General features: G+C 44.0%; 3 protein-coding genes across 4 annotated transcripts in view; all 3 read left to right on the forward strand.

Annotated features, from left to right (window-relative positions):
* Positions 1-19,736, forward strand: part of pcdh1g18 (protocadherin 1 gamma 18) — a 145,233-nt gene that overhangs the window by 82,348 nt on the left and 43,149 nt on the right. The window lies entirely within an intron of this gene.
* On the forward strand, positions 125-4,610 carry LOC311318461 (protocadherin beta-16-like; the record flags this gene model as incomplete). Its single annotated transcript, XM_084449812.1, has 2 exons — positions 125-2,419; positions 4,419-4,610. 2 exons carry the CDS (start codon positions 125-127, stop codon positions 4,608-4,610), a joined length of 2,487 nt encoding a protein of 828 aa, XP_084305938.1.
* Positions 15,549-19,583, forward strand: LOC311318462 (protocadherin gamma-C5-like; the record flags this gene model as incomplete). Its single annotated transcript, XM_084449813.1, has 2 exons — positions 15,549-18,047; positions 19,548-19,583. 2 exons carry the CDS (start codon positions 15,549-15,551, stop codon positions 19,581-19,583), a joined length of 2,535 nt encoding a protein of 844 aa, XP_084305939.1.

Here is a 19,736-nt window from a genome sequence, read left to right on the forward strand (position 1 = left end):
GTATTCTTCTCGTCAAAAGATGAAGCGCACCGACTCTTTGGTTTATGCGCTGTGGAAGGCAGTCGTCCTTTTTCTGTACCTTCGCCAGAGCTACGGGGATATGAGCTATTCTGTTCCGGAGGAGATGAAACGCGGATCTGTCATCGGAAATCTAGCCAAAGATCTTGGAGTTGATGCTAAGAGACTGTCCGCACGTGAGGCTCGGTTAGATGTGGATGGAAGCATCATTCGCTACTGTAACATTGATGCCAAATCAGGAGATTTGATTGTCGTTGAAACAATAGATAGAGAAGAGTTGTGTGGTTCAAGGGTGTCGTGCATTTTAAAATACGAACTCGTGCTTGAAAATCCTCTGGAATTACATCGTGTCACTGTTCAAATTCAAGATATAAACGACAATTCACCCCGGTTTCCAAGTGACCGCATACGATTAGAAATTAGGGAATCTGCTGTCAAAGGACAACGTTTCCCCTTGGATGAGGCCCATGACGCGGACATTGGATTAAATGCTGTACAAACCTATAGACTCGAGAAGAATGACCATTTTGTTTTGAATGTTCAAACAAATCGAGATGGTGGTAAATATAGCGAGTTAGTGCTGGAAAAAGAGTTAGATCGTGAAAAGCTGGATGAGTTGACAATTGTACTTACTGCAGTTGACGGTGGGACTCCACAGAGATCTGGTACTGTTATTATAGATGTCACTGTGCTGGATGCAAATGATAATATTCCAGTGTTTAGTCAGGACACCTATAAGGTCAGTGTTCCTGAAAACTCTCCCTTAGGTACAGTGGTAGCTACAGTGAGTGCCACGGATGCAGACGAGGGACAAAATGGGCAAGTCAGCTACGATTTCAGTCGTATATCTGACAAAGCTGCCAGGATATTCTCGATTGATAAGGGTAGTGGACATATCAGAGTTATTGGGGCAATCGATTTTGAAGGGGAGACATTTTATGAAATGCGTGTCCAGGGGAAGGACGGATCTGGTTTAGTTTCCAATGCAAGAGTAGTTGTTGAAATTGTAGATGTAAACGATAATGCACCAATTATCTTCGTAAAATCTCTGACCAATCCCATCCCTGAGAATGTGTCACCTGGTACAGAGGTAGGCATCATTAATGTCCAGGATAAAGATTCAGAGGCAAATAGACAGGTCCGCTGCTCCATCCAGCAGAATGTTCCTTTCAAACTAAATCCCTCCATTAAAAACTACTATTCTCTGGTAACTACCAGTGAATTGGACCGTGAGATGATATCAGATTATAACATAACTATCACTGCTACGGATGAGGGATCCCCACCTTTATCCTCCTCAAAGACTATTCATCTATCTGTCTCTGACGTAAATGACAACCCTCCTGTGTTTGAAGAACAATCCTACAGCGCCTATGTGACTGAAAATAACAAGCCTGGCTCCTCTATGTGTTCTGTTACTGCCAGAGACCCAGACTGGAGACAGAACGGCACAGTGGTCTATTCTCTACTGTCCAGTGAGGTCAACGGTGTCCCGGTGTCTTCATATGTATCCATTAACGGAGACACGGGGGTGATCCATGCTGTGAGAGCATTTGATTATGAACAGTTTAGGAGCTTCAAGGTCCAGGTTGTAGCCAGAGACAATGGTTCTCCTCCACTCAGCAGTAACGTGACTGTGAGTGTCTTCATAACAGATGAGAATGACAACTCTCCACAGATATTATACCCTGCTCCAGCAGGGAACTCCTTGATGACTGAGATGGTCCCCAAAGCTGCTCTGGCGGGGTCCCTGGTTTCCAAGGTGATAGCTGTGGATGCTGACTCTGGGCAGAACGCGTGGCTTTCATATCAGATTGTTAAATCGACTGATCCAGGACTTTTCACTATTGGTCTCCACAGTGGAGAGATCAGGGCCCAGCGGGACATTTCTGATTCTGACAGTATGAAGCAGAACCTGGTTATATCAGTGAAAGATAACGGACAGCCCTCTATGTCTACAACCTGTTCTGTCTACTTACTGATATCAGATAACCTGGCTGAAGTTCCTGAGCTGAAAGACATGTCTTATGAGGGGAAGGACTCCAAACTAACCTCCTACTTGATCATTGCTCTGGTGTCTGTCTCCACCTTCTTCCTGACTTTCATCATTATAATATTTGCCGTGAGGTTTTGCCGTAGGACGAAACCTAGACTGTCGTTTGATGGAGCAGTCGCCATTCCCAGCGGGTATTTCCCTCCCAACTATGCAGAGGTGGATGGAACAGGAACGCTCCGGAGTTCTTACAATTATGACGCTTACCTGACAACGGGCTCACGCACCAGTGACTTCAAGTTTGTCAGATCGTACAATGACAACACGTTGCCAGCTGATTTAAGCTTAAGGAAAAGCCCAGGTGAAACAACTGAACCCACTGAAATTGGATCCAAATATTCAACAATGGTATTTATTAACTCTTTAAAGTTTGATATGCATGGGGAAGGATAATGAGAACCCCAACATGCAAGTTGGAGTCAGCTGAACCCTTGAGTGACTAATGTCAGAATGAGTTACACAGAACAAGCATAGCAATTACTAGAGGATCAAAATATTTACTCTGTGATGATTTGAAAATGACTTAAGGACAGTATTTCATGAATAATAGGCTAATATCACAACCATGCAAAATCCCTGTCGCTCGTTTGGTGTTCCTCTCTCTCTCTCTCTCTCTAACTCTGAGTGTGTGGTGAGAGGTTAGTGAGAACTTGCATTCTTTCTTTTACTCATCCTTATTTTCTTTCTTTTACTCACCAGTGTTATTATGATAGACTGCTGTCATGGAGTAAAGAATGGATATTTTTGAATAGGACTCCAGTGCTAGTGAATACGTATTTACACATCATGTGTCAGGGTTTGATGGCTGATTTCCCAGAGCATTCCGGGTTGGAGAGTACAGCCTGCGCATGCAAAGTGATGCATGATATTGTTTATAGTCAGTCATCTGAAATGTTATTAAATATATTTTGAAATACAGGTTGTGCTCTTGCAAGCCATTGTGTTTATTCAAATATGGCCTCTTGGAAGAAGTTGCTTTGGATTATGAATTTCTTTTACATAATTATTCTGGTAAAAAGTCATAAGACAAGTCGTGAAATGTGTGAAAGACTAATTTCCCTTTTCTCCCTCTCTCTTGACATGCTCTCTCTGTGGATCATAATCTGGTTTTATAAAGGTAAGATTCTTTCTTTATTTTCTTTACTACAGTATAACACTCTAAACAGAGCCACCTCCTTTTCTTTGTAACACACAAACACACACACATGGAACACAAGGCTGGGCTCAGCAGTGCTATTGGACAATAGTCGATTTACCTCTGATGTCTTCATGTAGACATAGTCAAGGGGATAATTGTATCAACAGCCTATTTGGTTGAACTTTCATGAAGTTTAGCCTGCACTTAGGACCATAAGACGACACAATTTTAGCGAGCATGTAGTTACCTCTGCCCCAGCGACAGCGCAGGATGTTTTCGACGGTGTGTGTTTATTGATTGGTTTGTTTATTGGTTGGTTTGTCGGTTTGTTAGCAGGACACAGCAGAACACTACAGTACCAGATCGATTTTCATGAAACTCGGTGAAGGGGTGTAGCATGGGCCAACTTAGAGCGCATTTCATTTTGGAGTGGATCCGAATCATGGGGCGACCTAAACACAGCCGGCCATTCACCTCCATTCATTTTTTGGACTTCATTGTCAATGGGGGGGAACTGAAACGGACATATCTCGACATGGGAAGGTCACAGAGACACAGGGTTTGGACTGCATGTGTGTGCACAGAGCCACACAATGCATTCATGGGCAGAGGTCTGTGCTGATCGAGCACCATTTCTAGTTCACGTGTGGAATGGGGGCATTTCAGCACCTACGTCCGTGGACAGCGACAGTGATATTCTCTGCTGTGGTGCAGTATACAGCAGATGTTTTAAGGCTTTGTTGGTGACTGTGTTACAACAAGAGGGATAGGCATCTTCTTCATGCAGTTAATACATTTATTTGTTTCAGATTTTATTGGTAATGAGTGTAGCAATGGGTGTATCCCTATAGGCTTAGTGTAGATGTAGACTGGTATGTATTGCTCCATTCGACTAACATTGAACTTGTGTTGAGGGTGTTCTTGGACTGCAGGGACCACTGTTGGGAGCGGAAATGATTCAGATAAAACAAGATAATTATATAGCCGGAGTTTATGTGCGAGAGAGTAGGGTAGTGTGTGGACAACAACAGAAAGCTTATTCATCCTTGTTTCTTCACATCTATGATTTGCCTATTTTCTCGCTACTACTAATCATGGAATATACGGATTTGGTCACATCGAGTTGGTCTACATTCCAGAGATGATGTAAAGTGATTTGTCTGTTCATTGTGTTCTTCGGTCCGTTGACACATGCACTGCTCGATTCAGGGAGAGATGAGGAAAGGTGCTCTCGTTGGCGACGTTGCTAGCGATCTTGGTATTGATGTGAAGAGACTAAAGGCTGGCCGGTCTTTCATCGTGACAGGAGATGCCACACGACATACTGAGCTCCAAACAGACAAAGCGGTGGACATGGAGGAGCTCTGTGATGAGACAACCCTGCGTAGCTACACGCGTTAGTTTTGAAATTATACTCGATAATCATATGGAGCTGCATCACGTTACAGTTGAGATATTGGATATTAACGACCACTCGCCCGAGTTTCAGAGAAAGAAATCAATCTGAAGATCAGTGAATCAGCTCTACCGGCTGCACACTTCTTATTAGGGAGTGTAGATGACCCTGATGTTGGAATAAATGTGTTACAGAGTTATATATTGTCTGGTAATGATATTTGCTCTGAAGCAGCACGCTCGTCCAGATGGGGTGAAATACGCAGAGTTGATGCTTCAGAAGCCTTTAGACTGAGATCAGCACCCCTGAGTCTACGTGACTTTAACTGCGGTAACACTTTACAATAAGGTACACAAAACATGACTAGTTACTGAGTAGCTAATGAGGAACCAATTATTAGTTAAGAGTAGTTACTGATTAACTCTGAGATTTGTTAATGAGTAGTTACTGATGGGGACTACTATAGTAGCTACTGAGGAACCACTGATTAGTTAATGAGTAGTTACTGATTAACTATGAATCCATGACTGTATAGTAGATACTGATGGGTTAGTAGAGAACAGACTGGGGTCTACTAGTTACTGATGAACCAATGATTAGTTAATGAGTAGTTATCGATTAACTCTGAATACTAATGATTAATTAATCAGTAATAATGAGGTAATGAAGGACTACTTAGTAGCTACTCTGTATGATGTCTGACTTTACAATAAGTTTCACAAAAGAGTAACTAATGATTAAGTAATGAAGGAGTACTTGGTAACTACTCCGTATCATGCACCACTCTAGCGGCCCCAAACTTGTTTACTTGTTACCTCATCATTACTTCAATCAATAGTTAATCTTTTATGTACCTTATTGTAAAGTCAGACATCGTACAGAGTAGTTACCATGTAGTCCTCCACTACTCATTACTGTAGCTAATGTTGTGTACCCTATTGCAAAGTTTTACCTTAACCGCGTCCCGGCGTCTCAAGTCGAGACACCCTTTTGTGCCTGCCACACGGGATCTCCTGCAGCAATGCACATCAGTGAGACAGGATGGCCGGACTACATCTAGCATGCGGAGTGGTAGGCAAACACCTCCAGACTTCATCCCGGACGCCGGTCCTTCCCAACCCGGGATGGACTTACCCAGACCGACGTGGGTGAGGCTTAATTGCCTCTGGACCGGCGTCGGACGCTTCCGCTCATCGATGCACAGATGGGGCTTGGTATCCTGTGCGAGTGTGGCACTGAGGCACAAACCGCAAACCACGTCACTGTCCAATATATCGGACACCCGACGGAATACATGGCCTTACGGTTGTGGATGACGCTCCTGGAGGTGTGCTCGAATATGTAGCCCGGGTGACCCCTCACCCAGGCTCAGGGTGGTAAAAGGATAGCACCAAGCCTGGGGTGGAGAGGATATGCATCGAACCCACATGAAGAAGAAGAAGAACTGCCATTTGGTGGACATCCACCGAGATCTGGCTCTGTGAAAATGTATGTTACTGTTCTAAATGCAAATGACAATGCGCCTGTCTGTAACCAGTCCATATATAAAGTGTCTGTACTGGAAAACACACCAAAGGGCACATAGCCTACATTACTACCGTTAACGCACTTTTGTAATTAGGCTACTGTAGGCCTATGATGAGGTGTTTTTGTAACCTTCCCCTAGTAATGCAGTGCATCGTATGAACTGTGAGTGCCGCTGTTGATCGCGTCTACAGTAATAGTGGATATAGTCTACTCCCAATAACACATTTACAGACGGCAAATGCCCAGTAGGCTAGCCTTTAAATCTACGTTCAGATTATATTTGATAGGGCGTTCTTCGCTGGAAGTTGGTGTGGGTTACGAGACGGCGAACGGAACCTTGTGACAAATCCGAAGAATCCAAGAAATGGCAATGGGAAGAATCCCCAGGCTTATCGAGTGGCCGTTCTGCGTTTTCGTGGTTTGCCTATTTTCATTTTACCTCGTGGCCGGGCAGGTTCGCTACTCTATCCCGGAGGAGATGTCCGTGGGCTCCTTTGTGGGCAATATTGCTAGGGACCTGGGACTTGACACTCGGCGACTTGTAGCCGGGAGAGCCCGTGTGTTCACCGCGGGAGACAGTGAGTACGTTGTGCTGGACCGAGAGAAAGGACAATTGTTGGTGAAAGAGAGAATAGACCGTGAACAACTGTGTGGGGAGACGTCCGCATGCAGCTTCAGTTTTGATGTGATTATGGAGAATCCTATGGAACTATTCAGAGTTACTGTAGAAATACTTGACATAAATGACAACAGTCCCGTTTTTCCGAAGAAGGAAATAGAATTAGAAATTAGCGAGTTGGCCGTACCCGGTGCACGTTTCTCTATCGATAGCGCTGTAGATCAAGACGTAGGTGAAAATACTCTTCAAAAATACATATTACAACCAACAAACCATTTCAGTCTTAAAGAACAGGGTCGTTTAGATGCCAGTAATCACATCGAGATGATACTCCTAAAAGCTCTGGACAGAGAAAAGACAAAGCATCACCATTTAACTTTAACAGCCGTCGATGGCGGAGACCCTCAGCGATCTGGAACCATCAAAATTCGCATCGTGGTTCTGGACGCCAACGACAATGCCCCGGTATTTAGCCAAGCTACGTACAAAGCATCCGTTCGTGAAAATGCAATCAAAGGCACACTGGTTACGACAGTAAGTGCGACAGATGCGGACGAGGGGTCCAGTGTTAATATTGAATATTATTTCGAGCATGCCACCAGTAGTATTAGACAGATATTCACAATAGACCCGATTTCAGGCGAAGTAAAAGTAACAGGTGATATAGATTATGAAAAATATAAGCAATTTCAGATAAAAGTCACTGCAAAAGATAGTGGTGGATTAACAGACTCGTGTGGAATCGTTATTGATGTAATAGATATGAATGATAACATTCCTAAGATAACAGTCATGTCATTTTCCAGTGCCCAGCCCGAGGACTCTGTCCCTGGCACTGTTATAGCCATGATCAACGTCCAGGACCTAGACCATGGACATAATGCTAAAGTAACATGTTCAATTGATCACAGCCTCCCATTCAAAATAGAATCATCGTTAACAAATTACTACAACCTGGTGACTGAGTCAGTGTTGGATAGAGAGGAGACGGCAGAGTACAACATCACGATCACAGCTGTAGATGGAGGCACCCCACCTCTGTCAAGTACTAAGACACTCACTCTGAAGATATCAGACGTGAACGACCATGCGCCCAAATTCGACCAAGGCGCATATGATGCCTATGTGACAGAAAACAATTCCCCCTCTCTGTCTTTCTTCTCCGTGAGAGCTACAGATGCTGACTGGGGACAAAATGCTCGAGTATCCTACTTCATCCAGGACGGTAGTTTAAACGGGGCTCCGCTGACCTCGTATGTGTCTATAAATGCAGACAGCGGCGTGCTTTATGCAGTGAAACCCTTTGATTACGAACAAATCAAATCCTTCACTATCCTAGTGAAAGCCCAAGATGGAGGCTCTCCCCCACTGAGTAGCAATGTGACTATAAACATATCCATCAGAGATCAGAACGACAACGCGCCTCAGGTTCTCTACCCAGTGCAGACCGGCGGCTCTCTGGTGGCTGAGATCGTGCCTCGTTCGGCAGACGTCGGCTATCTGGTCACTAAAGTGGTTGCTGTTGATATGGACTCTGGACAGAACGCCTGGCTCTCATATAAACTCCAGAAAGCCACAGACAGAGCTCTGTTTGAAGTGGGCCTACAGAACGGAGAGATAAGAACTGGACGTGAGGTCACAGACAAAGATGCTGTGAAGCAAAAGCTGACTGTTGTAGTGGAGGACAACGGGCGGCCCTCCCGATCAGCTACGGTCATTGTGAACGTCGCGGTGGCTGACGGCTTCCCTGAAGTGCTCTCAGAACTCAATGACTTCACGCAAGACAAGTCGTTTAATGATAATCTGACATTCTATCTAGTCATGGCTTTGGCCGTGGTGTCAGTTCTTTTCATATTTTCCATCATTTCCATCATCTCGGTGAAGATCTACAGATGGAGACAGAGTAGGTTGTTTTACAAGTCAGCGGCCAACCTGCCTGTTATCCCATACTACCCACCTGTTTACCCAGACGGAACTCTGCAGCGCGTGTACAACTATGAGATGTGTGGGACCACAGACTCCAGGATGAGTGATGTGAAGTTTGCGAGGCCTTGCAGCCAGAGCACACTGGTGGATGTGAGTCGCATGGGAACTGTGCAGAGAGAGAGGATAGAGCAGGAGGATGCTCAATGCACCAGAGAGGTAAGATACCCTGCATGGCAGTATGTGTGCACCTGCAGTTATCGGTTGATGTTACAACACATCAGATGTTCCTCGGTATCTAGTTTCATTTAAGGCTGGGAATTAAATGCAGTAGTACTCCGCGGCTCAAACCTGTTTTGCTGTCACGCCTTGACTATGTTTGAGAGTTTCTGCAGTACCCAAGGCCATTCATAAAAAACAGACCGAGTCTGCTGTATCTCTATATCTCTTTGAACATGGATTCTTCATTGAACCTGGCCCCTTGTCCAGAACGATTGACCAGAAGCTAGCTCCTCATGTAATGTACCTCTGTTTATAGAGTTCATTTTTCTTCGAGGCTGTTTAAATAGAACCGTGTCTATGAGTAGAGGAGACCTAATTAGTCTAAACAGCACTAGGGATGCCAGATGGCCTCTGAGGCAGCCTTGATGTCATGTTTCAATCTTAACCTAGTAACATACTGTAAAATCCTGGTGAGGTTTCTGCAGTCAGTGCTGTATGTCTCATCCACTATGCTGCTGACACCAATACAGATGGAAATCACTGTAGAGTATCAGTTTCACAGCTAATTCTAATGAATTTGGCCTCTGTTCATTTCCCCCGTGCTTATCTTATTGTGTTTTTATCTCTCTCTTTCTCTCCTCCTCCCCACCCCTCTTCTATCTCCCTGTCTGTAAAACACCAGAGCTTGGGCACACTGACCTAGTTTCCCTCTCACACACTGCTCCTGTATGCGAGGCTGCTATGCTGCAGTGATGTGCTTATAATGTATATGTCTATCCCACTAGACACAGGGATTTATTTCATAATTGTGTTAGACTTGTGCTGGTACAGTATGGAGCTCTGTACTGTTCTCGGAAATAGTCTCTGAGGTGTGATCCGTACCCCTCCTTCTAATATACAGCACCACTCAAATAACCCATCTCCTGCAGTATCTCTGTCTCTCCCTGTCTCTCTCTCTTTCTCTCACTGTTATTTGATGCCACACTTTGCCACACTTAAGAAACCAGCCATGAAACAACATAAGCAATGCCCTGGAGGAGTTATTGATCACAGTATCCCTATGCTACAGTATCACGCAGGTCTGCCGACTGTGAGGGTTTTAATGCATGTGTATGTTGTGAGAGACACGGTGCAGCACAGACCGCTGATCATAGCAGCACTGATATCACTTCTGCCTGGAGACAGTGGGCATCACATCCTGCTCAACCAGTAAGCTCTGCGCAGATACGAAGGTATTCTTACAGAGCAACACACACACATACAGCATACCATACAAGGTTAGTTTGTCTATGAAAGTACATAGACATTAAATCCTGAGGGTGCTGGGTAATTATTCCACGTAGGATGTTGAATTTAGGGGCTCTCATGGCTGTTTTCAGAGGCAATATCTCACTCTCTTCTGTGACCCCCCCCCCGGTAGAATCACAAGTTCATTTAGGTTGTCATGGAAACAATCTCTCGGCCACACAGTGCTCTCGGCCACACAGTGCTCTATTACTGTTAGTACCATGATGGAGCATGTGAGTTGCTCATTGATTTATAAAGGATACCATTTGACCACATGTTGTTAACTGACCAGGATACCAGTTCATGTGTCTGGCTGTGATTTTGACTGACCAGTGCAGACTCAACGGTTTGGCTGATATGATGATCGATATGATGATTGTCCCCTGTCATAGTGGAGATCTATGTTATTGTATCTGGGGGTGTGGCCGGCGTGTGATAGCGGTGTGGTTATCAGTATTTGCATGCAAGTGTGGCTATGCGTGTAGTGTGCATGCGTGTCTGTGTGTTTGTGCGTGTGATATGTACAGTCGTATGGCCCCTGTGTGTGTTTTGGAGATGGTAGACTCTGAGGAGGGGGGTTTCATGTATTATTTATACTCCCCCTACCCACCACCTCCTCTTGTGTAAGGTGCCAGTTACACAACACATCCCAGAGGCGGGAAGGGGACTGTGCACATTCGCTCCAGGAGCTCTGTCCTGAATCCATTCCAACTGCCTGATAATTGCTATACACCACTGACTTTTATCCTTAGCTGCACTCTTGTAAAAGGATGCTATCTAGAACCCTTTCAGAAGAACCCTCTTAAAAAAGGTTCCATATAGAACCCTCTTCAGGGCAGTACGGTTACATATAGAATCCATTTCAGATCATATAGAACCCTTTAGCGTTCCAAACAGCACGCTACTGTATATAGAGCTGATGATTCTATTTTGGACAGAAGGGTTTTTTATGGAATCATATTTTAACACTACCCTCTTTGACCCATGTCAAACACAAGCCCTCCACAAACATTATGGTGCATTCTAGCTGCCTTGAGAACTCAGACTTTCCGAGTTCCCTGGTGGAATCTGGAACGGCCCTAAACTGGAATGTCCACCTTGGAAACTCGGAGGAACCTCACCTACCCTAACCGGACCCGACCACAACTCCAACCTCTGCCCCGCGCATCAACAATACGTGAAAGCTGTAGGAATTCTGTTTATGAGCACTCCTGTCTTATTTGTGTCTCATTAAATGAGTCATACACAGAGTTCTGTCCAGCTTCTATCTGTGGACCTACTGCTATGATGTTTGTATGTGAAAAATACCATGTAGTGTGCATTGTTATAAACTGACATTGCTAACAATGGCTAACTTGGCTAGAACTGTATTGCTAACAAAGATCAGGTTAAAGTGGCTTTTTCACCCTGTTGTTTCTGGAATGCTGTCAACTTGGGTGTCATTCCCAACTCCCTTCTACCCTGGCAACTGGAACGCACCAATACACCTCACATAGGCCTAGTCATACACACGCACTACACACACACAAACACACACACACACACACACACACACACACACACACACACGCCTACAAACATAGAACGTGCATAGGCATAGTTACACACGCATGTCCACAAACATACAGTTTACCTCAAATAGGCCTAGTCACACCTACAAACATAGACCTAACATAGGCCTAGACACACCTCCACAACCATAGACCTCACATAGTCCTACTGTAGTCACACACCCACACATCCACAAACATAGACCTTACATAGTCCTACTGTATTCACATACCCACACATCCACATACATAGATCTCACATAGTCCTAGTTACACACACCTCCACAACCATAGACCTCACATAGGCTTAGTCACACACACACACACACACACACACACACACACACACACACACACACACACAAACATAGACCTCACATAGGCTTAGTCACACACACACACACACACACACACACACAAACATAGATCTCACATAGTCCTACTCACACACCCACACATCCACAAACATAGATCTCACATAGGCCTAGTTACATACACACACACACACACACACACACCCACACACTTGTGCATGTCCACAAACACAGAGCTCTGCAGGCCCTGCATAGCCACAATGATACTGCTCTTCATCACAAATGCTCAGCATGCTTCAGTGCAAGCACAGCATGGAGGGACAGGATCAGGTGAGGGGCGCCCCGGTAGCTCACTGGGTAAGGCGCGCACCATATGAAGGCTAGTCCTTCGTGCGGCGGACCCGGGTTCGATTCCCGGCTCGGGTCTTGTGCCGCGTGTCCTCTCTCTCCCACATTTCCTGTCTCTCTCAACCGTCCTATAACATTAAAGCTGAAAAGCCCTAAAAATATCTTTAAAGAAAAAAAAGAAGGAGCAGGTGAGGCGCGGTCTTCACATTGCAACATGGTTGTTGTGGGAGGACACATTCAGCGCATCAACGGTTTCCGTGCCACTTTTTGCTGTCAAAATGGTGTCTTCAAATCAGGGTGAACATAAACAGATGTATAAACCCACACACAGCACATATATATTTACACTAGCTCTTATTTGTTATTTTCTACTCTGTATGTTCAGAACTAAAATCTTTTCATCCTGCGTGGTTTAGACCACTTGCAACCTCCCCACCCCACCCCCTAGCACCAACACAGGAACACTTTTCGGAGTGAGAGGTGGGGTGTGTTGCCATGACAACTGGCTGAGTCACGGTTAAGACTGCACCATTCCCTGTGAACATGTCAGGGGTGGCAGTGGAAAGGATGTAGATAGATCATGTGTTTAGTGCAGAGAAAGAGGAGAGCGCCCCCTGCTGCCGGACACGATCCAGTCCTCCTCATACCCATACACATAGAACTGCAGCAGGGCAGAGCTGGGCCAGGGGAGGTGTGGTGTGTGTGTGTGTGTGTGTGTGTGTGTGTGTGTGTGTGTGTGTGTGTGTGTGTGTGTGTGTGTGTGTGTGTGTGTGTGTGAGAGAGAGAGAGAGTGTGTGTGTGCTTCCCCAAATCTCTCTGTGGGCACTTGTGTGGGTGGGTGTGACACTTTTATCCAAAGCGACTAACAATAATTGCATTTCACGTAGGAAAAGCCAAAGTACTACTACTTGCCAGAACTCACAAGTGCATCTTCTCTCTAAAACAAGTGACTTAGAGTATAATCTAGTGCTGAAGGCAAAGTGCAAGAATAGCAATCTAAAATACAATAGGTGCTTAAGAGGGAGGATGGTTGTAGTACTTCTTGAAGATATGAGTTTTGAGCCTACGACGAAAGATGGGCAGCGACTCTGTATTCAACAGCCGCAGGTGCTGGTCTAAATAATGGTATCAATGACGATGTTAATAAGGGATTTCTGTCTCAAATGTGAACTATACCCTAATAAAACACTAAACAATCATGTTGTCACTCTGTTTTACTGTGTAAAAGTATCACTCTGTAACAGAATAATTGTGAACTGAATCTGACTGTACATACAGAGACTGTATACTCAGACTGTAGGTGTGCAACAGTATCTGTGCTTATTGTGTTCTTCCTTTCTTTTTCATGTTCACCTGCTCCTGTACTGCTGTCTGTAGGTAAGAACATTATTTTATTTACCTGACTCTTAATCTCTCTCTATCTCTTTCTATCTCTCTCTCTCTCTCTCAGCCATACACACGCACACAACTTTCACATACAGTACTATGATAGGCTATACGGGTGTGGTGTGCATTGGGACAATTGACGTAATGACGACTCTGCAGTTTCGCTGGACTCGAGAAATATTCTAAATCCTCCTGAACTGTGTCATGTTACCTCAGCTAATTTATTTGTTTTTACTTGACGGGTGTAAAATAGCATTAATTATATTATTATATTAATATACTTCATATAGGCTATGCCTTTTTGTTCGAAAATGACACCCAGTAGTACTTCAGGAAATCGCTGCCGTTTGCTCTGCTCCTGCAGTAGCCTACGCAGCGCTCAGACACGCTTACGTCACTCGTGTGCACCAGCGTTGGCTCTCCGCCTGTGTGGCGCTGTCCACCCGCGTGGTGCTGAAATGCTCTGCTCTCAGTGCAGCGCGCTGCTCGTTGCTCTCGCTCTCCTGTCTAACGCCTCTTTGCAGAGACTGAACGGTCTCGCGTTACAAAACTGGGTCATGACGTGCGCCGCTTATCGTACAGATTACAGAATTATGATGTGATATCGCCTACTCAATGTGAGCGAAAATCATGATATGACGTCTTCTTGTCTGGTCCAATATATATGCAACATAGGTTACTGTGATTGGGTGTCTGTAGCCCCCTATGCGGTTGTGTTTGATACAGTATGTGCAGTAGATCTACCTGGTTATTAAATTAAGTGGTATTGTTTTCATGGTCAATGGCTATATTTTGACATTCACCCAATGTTACATACAAAGTGTGTGTGTGTGTGAGAGAGAGAGGGAGGGAGAGAGAGAGAGAGAGAGAGAAAGAGAGAGCGTGTGCCTGCATATGAGGGAGTGCCTGCCGAGAGCGTGTGCGTTGTATGACTATTAACGTCAGCCTCTTGATCCCCCTCCCGCTACTCCTTTCACTCTGAGCCCCGACCCGACCCCCCCCCCCCCCCCTTCTGGTTTCCATGGTGATGAGTGTGATGACGAGACTGGCTCCCTGCTTCATAAGCACTGGGCTCACACACAGACTGCGCTTCCCTCTCACTGCCACATGAAGGCAGAAACACTGTACTGTATACAGTCAACCGATGGATTGATACTATCACTTCTACTAAAATTATTATTTAATAATAATAATAGTAGTAATTATTATTATTATTATTAATAAAGATAATAACAACAATAATAATAATACTTAATAATAATAATCATAGGAATAATAATAATACTAATAATAATGCTATTTGTATTTCTGTTATTAGTACTACAATAGTAATAACAATAATAATATATAATAATAATAATAAGAGGAATAATAATAATGCCATTTGTAATTCTGTTATTATTACTACAATAGTATTAACAATAATAATGTTACAAAGATTCAATCATTTAAAATATAGATTTTTATACAGTGATTCTGTGTCTACACTCCATTCTGAAATTATACTGCATCTTTACTATAGTGAGTGTGTGATTGGTTGCAGCAGAGGATGCTCTCCACCAATGGCATCCAGACCTGTACAAAGGGATCTACTCCTTTTCCTCAGCCACAGCATCGCTACCCTGATCATGCTCAGAGCTGGGTGCTTCACTTCCAATGACTGGAGACAAAAGATGATGTTTTCATGTGTATGCTACTCAAAGCAAGACGGTGGATGCTGATGGTTTTCATACTGTATATCAGTGAGGATCTTCTTTGAAAGGGAGAATGGAGGGAAGAACAGTGAGGATCCGAGGCTATTTGGGACGGCATGCTTTGTGGATCTATCTATTTCTTCTTCTTTGGGATACAATAGAGGCACAAATTCGCTACACCATACCAGAGGAATTAAAACAAGGCTCTGTGGTTGGAAATCTAGCTAAGGATCTGGGTTTAGTAATCTCTGACGTTTATGACCGAAAACTGCGGATAGCATCTGACAGTGGTAAGCAGTATTTCAGTGTGGATTTGGTAAAGGGTGAATTGGTTGTCAATGACAGGATAGACAGAGAGGAATTATGCGGAGAAAGTGTCCAGTGTTTGTTACCATTGGAAGTGGTAGTTGAAAATCCCTTGCAGCTTCACCATGTTGAAATCGAAATACAAGATATAAACGATAATTCACCTGATTTCCTCACTACTGAAAGAATTATAGAAATTGCAGAGTCTACTAATCCAGGTGCCAAGTTTCCATTGGAGAGTGCACATGACCCTGATGTAGCATCAAATGCCCTGCGGTTATATAGTGTAAATGATAATGAGCATTTTGTATTGAACATTAAAACCCAAGATGGCACAAAAATCCCCGAGCTTGTGCTAAAGACCTCACTAGACCGAGAGAAGCAGGCAGTTCACAAGCTTGTGCTAACTGCAGTAGATGGAGGGAATCCAGCACGCTCTGGCACCTCTGAAATCACTGTGATTGTTCTGGATATTAATGATAACGAACCACAGTTTGAGAAACCTTTTTATGAGGTATCCATTCCTGAGAATACACCAATTGGCGCAATGGTTGTTAACGTAAAAGCAATAGATTCTGACGAAGGACCAAATGGTGAAGTGGAGTATTACTTTAGAGATCAAACACCAGAATCAACAAAGGGCATGTTTGATGTTAACTCAGAAACCGGAGACATAATAGTCAAAGGACAGCTTGATTATGAACAGTCACTCTTACATAAATTTGATGTTATGGCAAAAGATATGGGTAATCCACGGATGGCGGGGCACTGTAGTGTGAAGATAAAGATTTTAGATGTTAATGATAATGCTCCAGAAATTATCATTACCTCACTGAGTAGTCCAATACCTGAGGACTCAGCCCCTGGTATGGTCATTGCACTTATTAGTGCCAAAGACCTAGACGTTGGTGAAAATGGCAAAGTAAAGTTGAACATGACGCCCGGCCCCCCCTTCACCCTGAAGCCCTCCCTCTCCAACCATTACGCACTAGTGACAAATGGCCCCTTAGATAGAGAAACACACTCAGCTTATGACGTTGTTCTCAATGCCATGGATTTAGGTTCCCCATCTTTATCTGCACAGAAAACCATAACTGTTGATATTCTAGATGTAAATGACAACCCTCCAGTTTTCTCTCAGTCATCATACACAGTGTATGTTAAAGAGAATGGGACCCCGGGATCTATATTGTTTTCAGTGTCCGCCTCTGATTCAGACATGGGAGAAAATGCTAAGATATCATACTCTATATTAGACTCTAAAGTACATGATGTATCTGCCTCGTCTTATGTTTATATCAACTCAGACAACGGCAGCATCTACAGCATGCACTCGTTTGACTATGAGAAACTGAAGGTGTTTCAGATCCAGGTGCAGGCAAAGGACCACGGCTCTCCGTCTCTGAGTAGCAACATCACGGTTCATGTTTTTATTCTGGACCAGAACGACAATGCCCCCGCTGTTATTTACCCCTCCTCTGTCATGGGCTCCGTCTCCCATCAGAGGATGCCCCGGTCCGCTAAAGCAGGCCACCTCGTCACCAAAGTAACGGCAGTGGACGCTGACTCGGGCCATAACGCCTGGATTTCCTATAGACTGGCAGAGGCCACAGACGCCTCTCTGTTCAGTGTGAATCTTTACACAGGGGAGGTGAGGACTAAACGTGCTGTTTCAGAGCAGGATGACTCCTCTCAGAGGCTGCTTATAGAGATAAAGGACAATGGGGAGCCGGTCCAGTCCGCCACAGTCTCTGTCAACATACTGGTAGAGGACGGGCTCCACGAGCCCATCTCGGACTTCCACCAGAAAACAGCAGAGTCCAGCAAGAGGAACAGTAAAATCACCTTCTATCTGATCATCTCCCTGGCCTCCGTGTCAGTGTTGTCTTTGTTGACTTTCCTCATCTTAGTGGTGAAGTGCGCTAGAAACAGTCAGAGCAACTCGAGTTGCTGTATCAGACGGGCTGACTCTGACGGATACAAGAATCCCAACAGAAACCTGCAGATCCAGCTCAACTCTGACGGCCCTATTAAGTATGTGGAGGTCCTGGGAGGGGACATGTTGTCTCAGAGCCAGTCCTTCAGGTCCTGTATGTCTCCGATGTCAGAGTTCAGTGATTTCACCCTGGTTAAGCCCAGCAGCACCACTGACTTTAAGGACATGATAAACGTGCTTGATGCATCTTTACCTGACAGCGCGTGGACCTTCGAGAGTCAGCAGGTGAGCTCAGCTTTTCTCTACTGTGATATTTATGCTTTTCATATCGTGAGTGTACGCACTATAAGAGGCAGTACACAGTTGTTTATGCCTGTAACTATATATTGATGTGTGGTTTAATGGAATGGAGGTGTGTTGAATTCTATCAATTTATGATAGTGGTTAGGCGGAAATCCCTGTGGGGACACAATCACCCCAAAATAGTATTTGTCCCACCCACAATAAATATATATAAACATAAAGATGTGATTTCAGTAACATTAATAAGACACAATGAAATCACTTGTGCTGATTGTAAACACTCAATAGCGAGTTTTAAAGTTTTACAAGATTTTGACTCCCCCGCCCTTCGACTCACAATGCCCCCCCCCCCCCCCTACGGCTACGGCGTGGTTTAAGTGTGACGACAGTGATAAGAGATAGGCTATATGGTTTGTTGACCTGATTGGTTGAAGTTAGCCTGTGATAGAAAGATGTTCATCCAATCATCTGTCTAGTATTTTTGCAATATTTCTCCAACAAAGCTTCCTCAGCCAGTTGTGATTGTGTAGTTTTGGGTACTAATAGTTAAAAGAGCAAAAAGCTCAAAATAAGTACAGTTCTAAAAACAAAAACAAAATCAACCAAAATATCCTTCAAAAATAGTTGTCAGTATTAAAGCTACTCAGGCCAGTGACACATATTTCATGACTATATGAATGTATCAGAAAAAGTAAAATATAAAGGTCAATTCAATACTGAGGCCAGCTTTGTGATGGTTCTCCATGGAGATTATTTTACATGAGAAACTGCACCCATCCACAGTGTGCAGTACCATTGCCACCTACTGGCCTCTCTTAGTATCTCTTGATACAAATGTCTGCATACATACTTGATTGATAAGGAACACTGCTACTGTATAACTACTAGTAGTAATTGTATTCTAATGATATAAACATTTGAACAAGTTGGGAGAACCCTTTATTTAACTATCAATTATCCAGTAGCAGTAATTATGGTTCCTCAAAATACATTTAACATTACAATGTGGGCTACAGTGTGTTACAGCGCTGCTTTTGGTGTCCCTCAGGAATTGCTTTTGAGAAAATGTTTCATAGTTTAATTGTCCCCTCCAATGCAGATTTTCGCCTCTGTTAGTCGTGAATTAAAGTCAAAACTTTACGCTCAACTGGCGCTGTCCAGAAGTGTGGTGCTGACATGGCTTTTTCAATGAGTTACTTTACTACCCATAGTAGGAAAAACTTTTGTATTACAGTATTTTTGTTTGCTGCTTTTGCTCATGTACTATTCCAGGTCGTCATGCGACTGTTGCTTTATTCTTAGGCTATTCGTATGCGTATATATGTCACTCAACATCATGTCAGATCAACTTACAGTAGATCCTTAGTAAACGTCTGTCATTGTGAGATACTTATATTGCAATATCATTGTTAGTAGCATTATTGTTTTGCACGAGAAGGTGAGAGAACAGAATTTTCCTGACATGTTCCTGATTAATCCCCTTTGTGCTGCCTGCATCCTTTATGGTACTGTGTCTTTAACTGTCAGAGCTTCCTCCAGTCATACTCTATTGGAGCTCTGTGAACCAATCATGTACTGAACTGTACAAAAAGATCTAGTCCCTCCTCGGCTAACCAAGCCACAACATAATGCACAGAGCTGGAGCACACACACATGAACTCGGATTCAAAGACAGGACGGATATTCAAGCATCACTCACTTTTACATTTGGAATAC

This window comes from Borostomias antarcticus (genome assembly GCF_949987555.1).
Source record: "Borostomias antarcticus genome assembly, chromosome: 15".
Lineage (NCBI taxonomy): Eukaryota > Metazoa > Chordata > Actinopteri > Stomiiformes > Stomiidae > Borostomias > Borostomias antarcticus.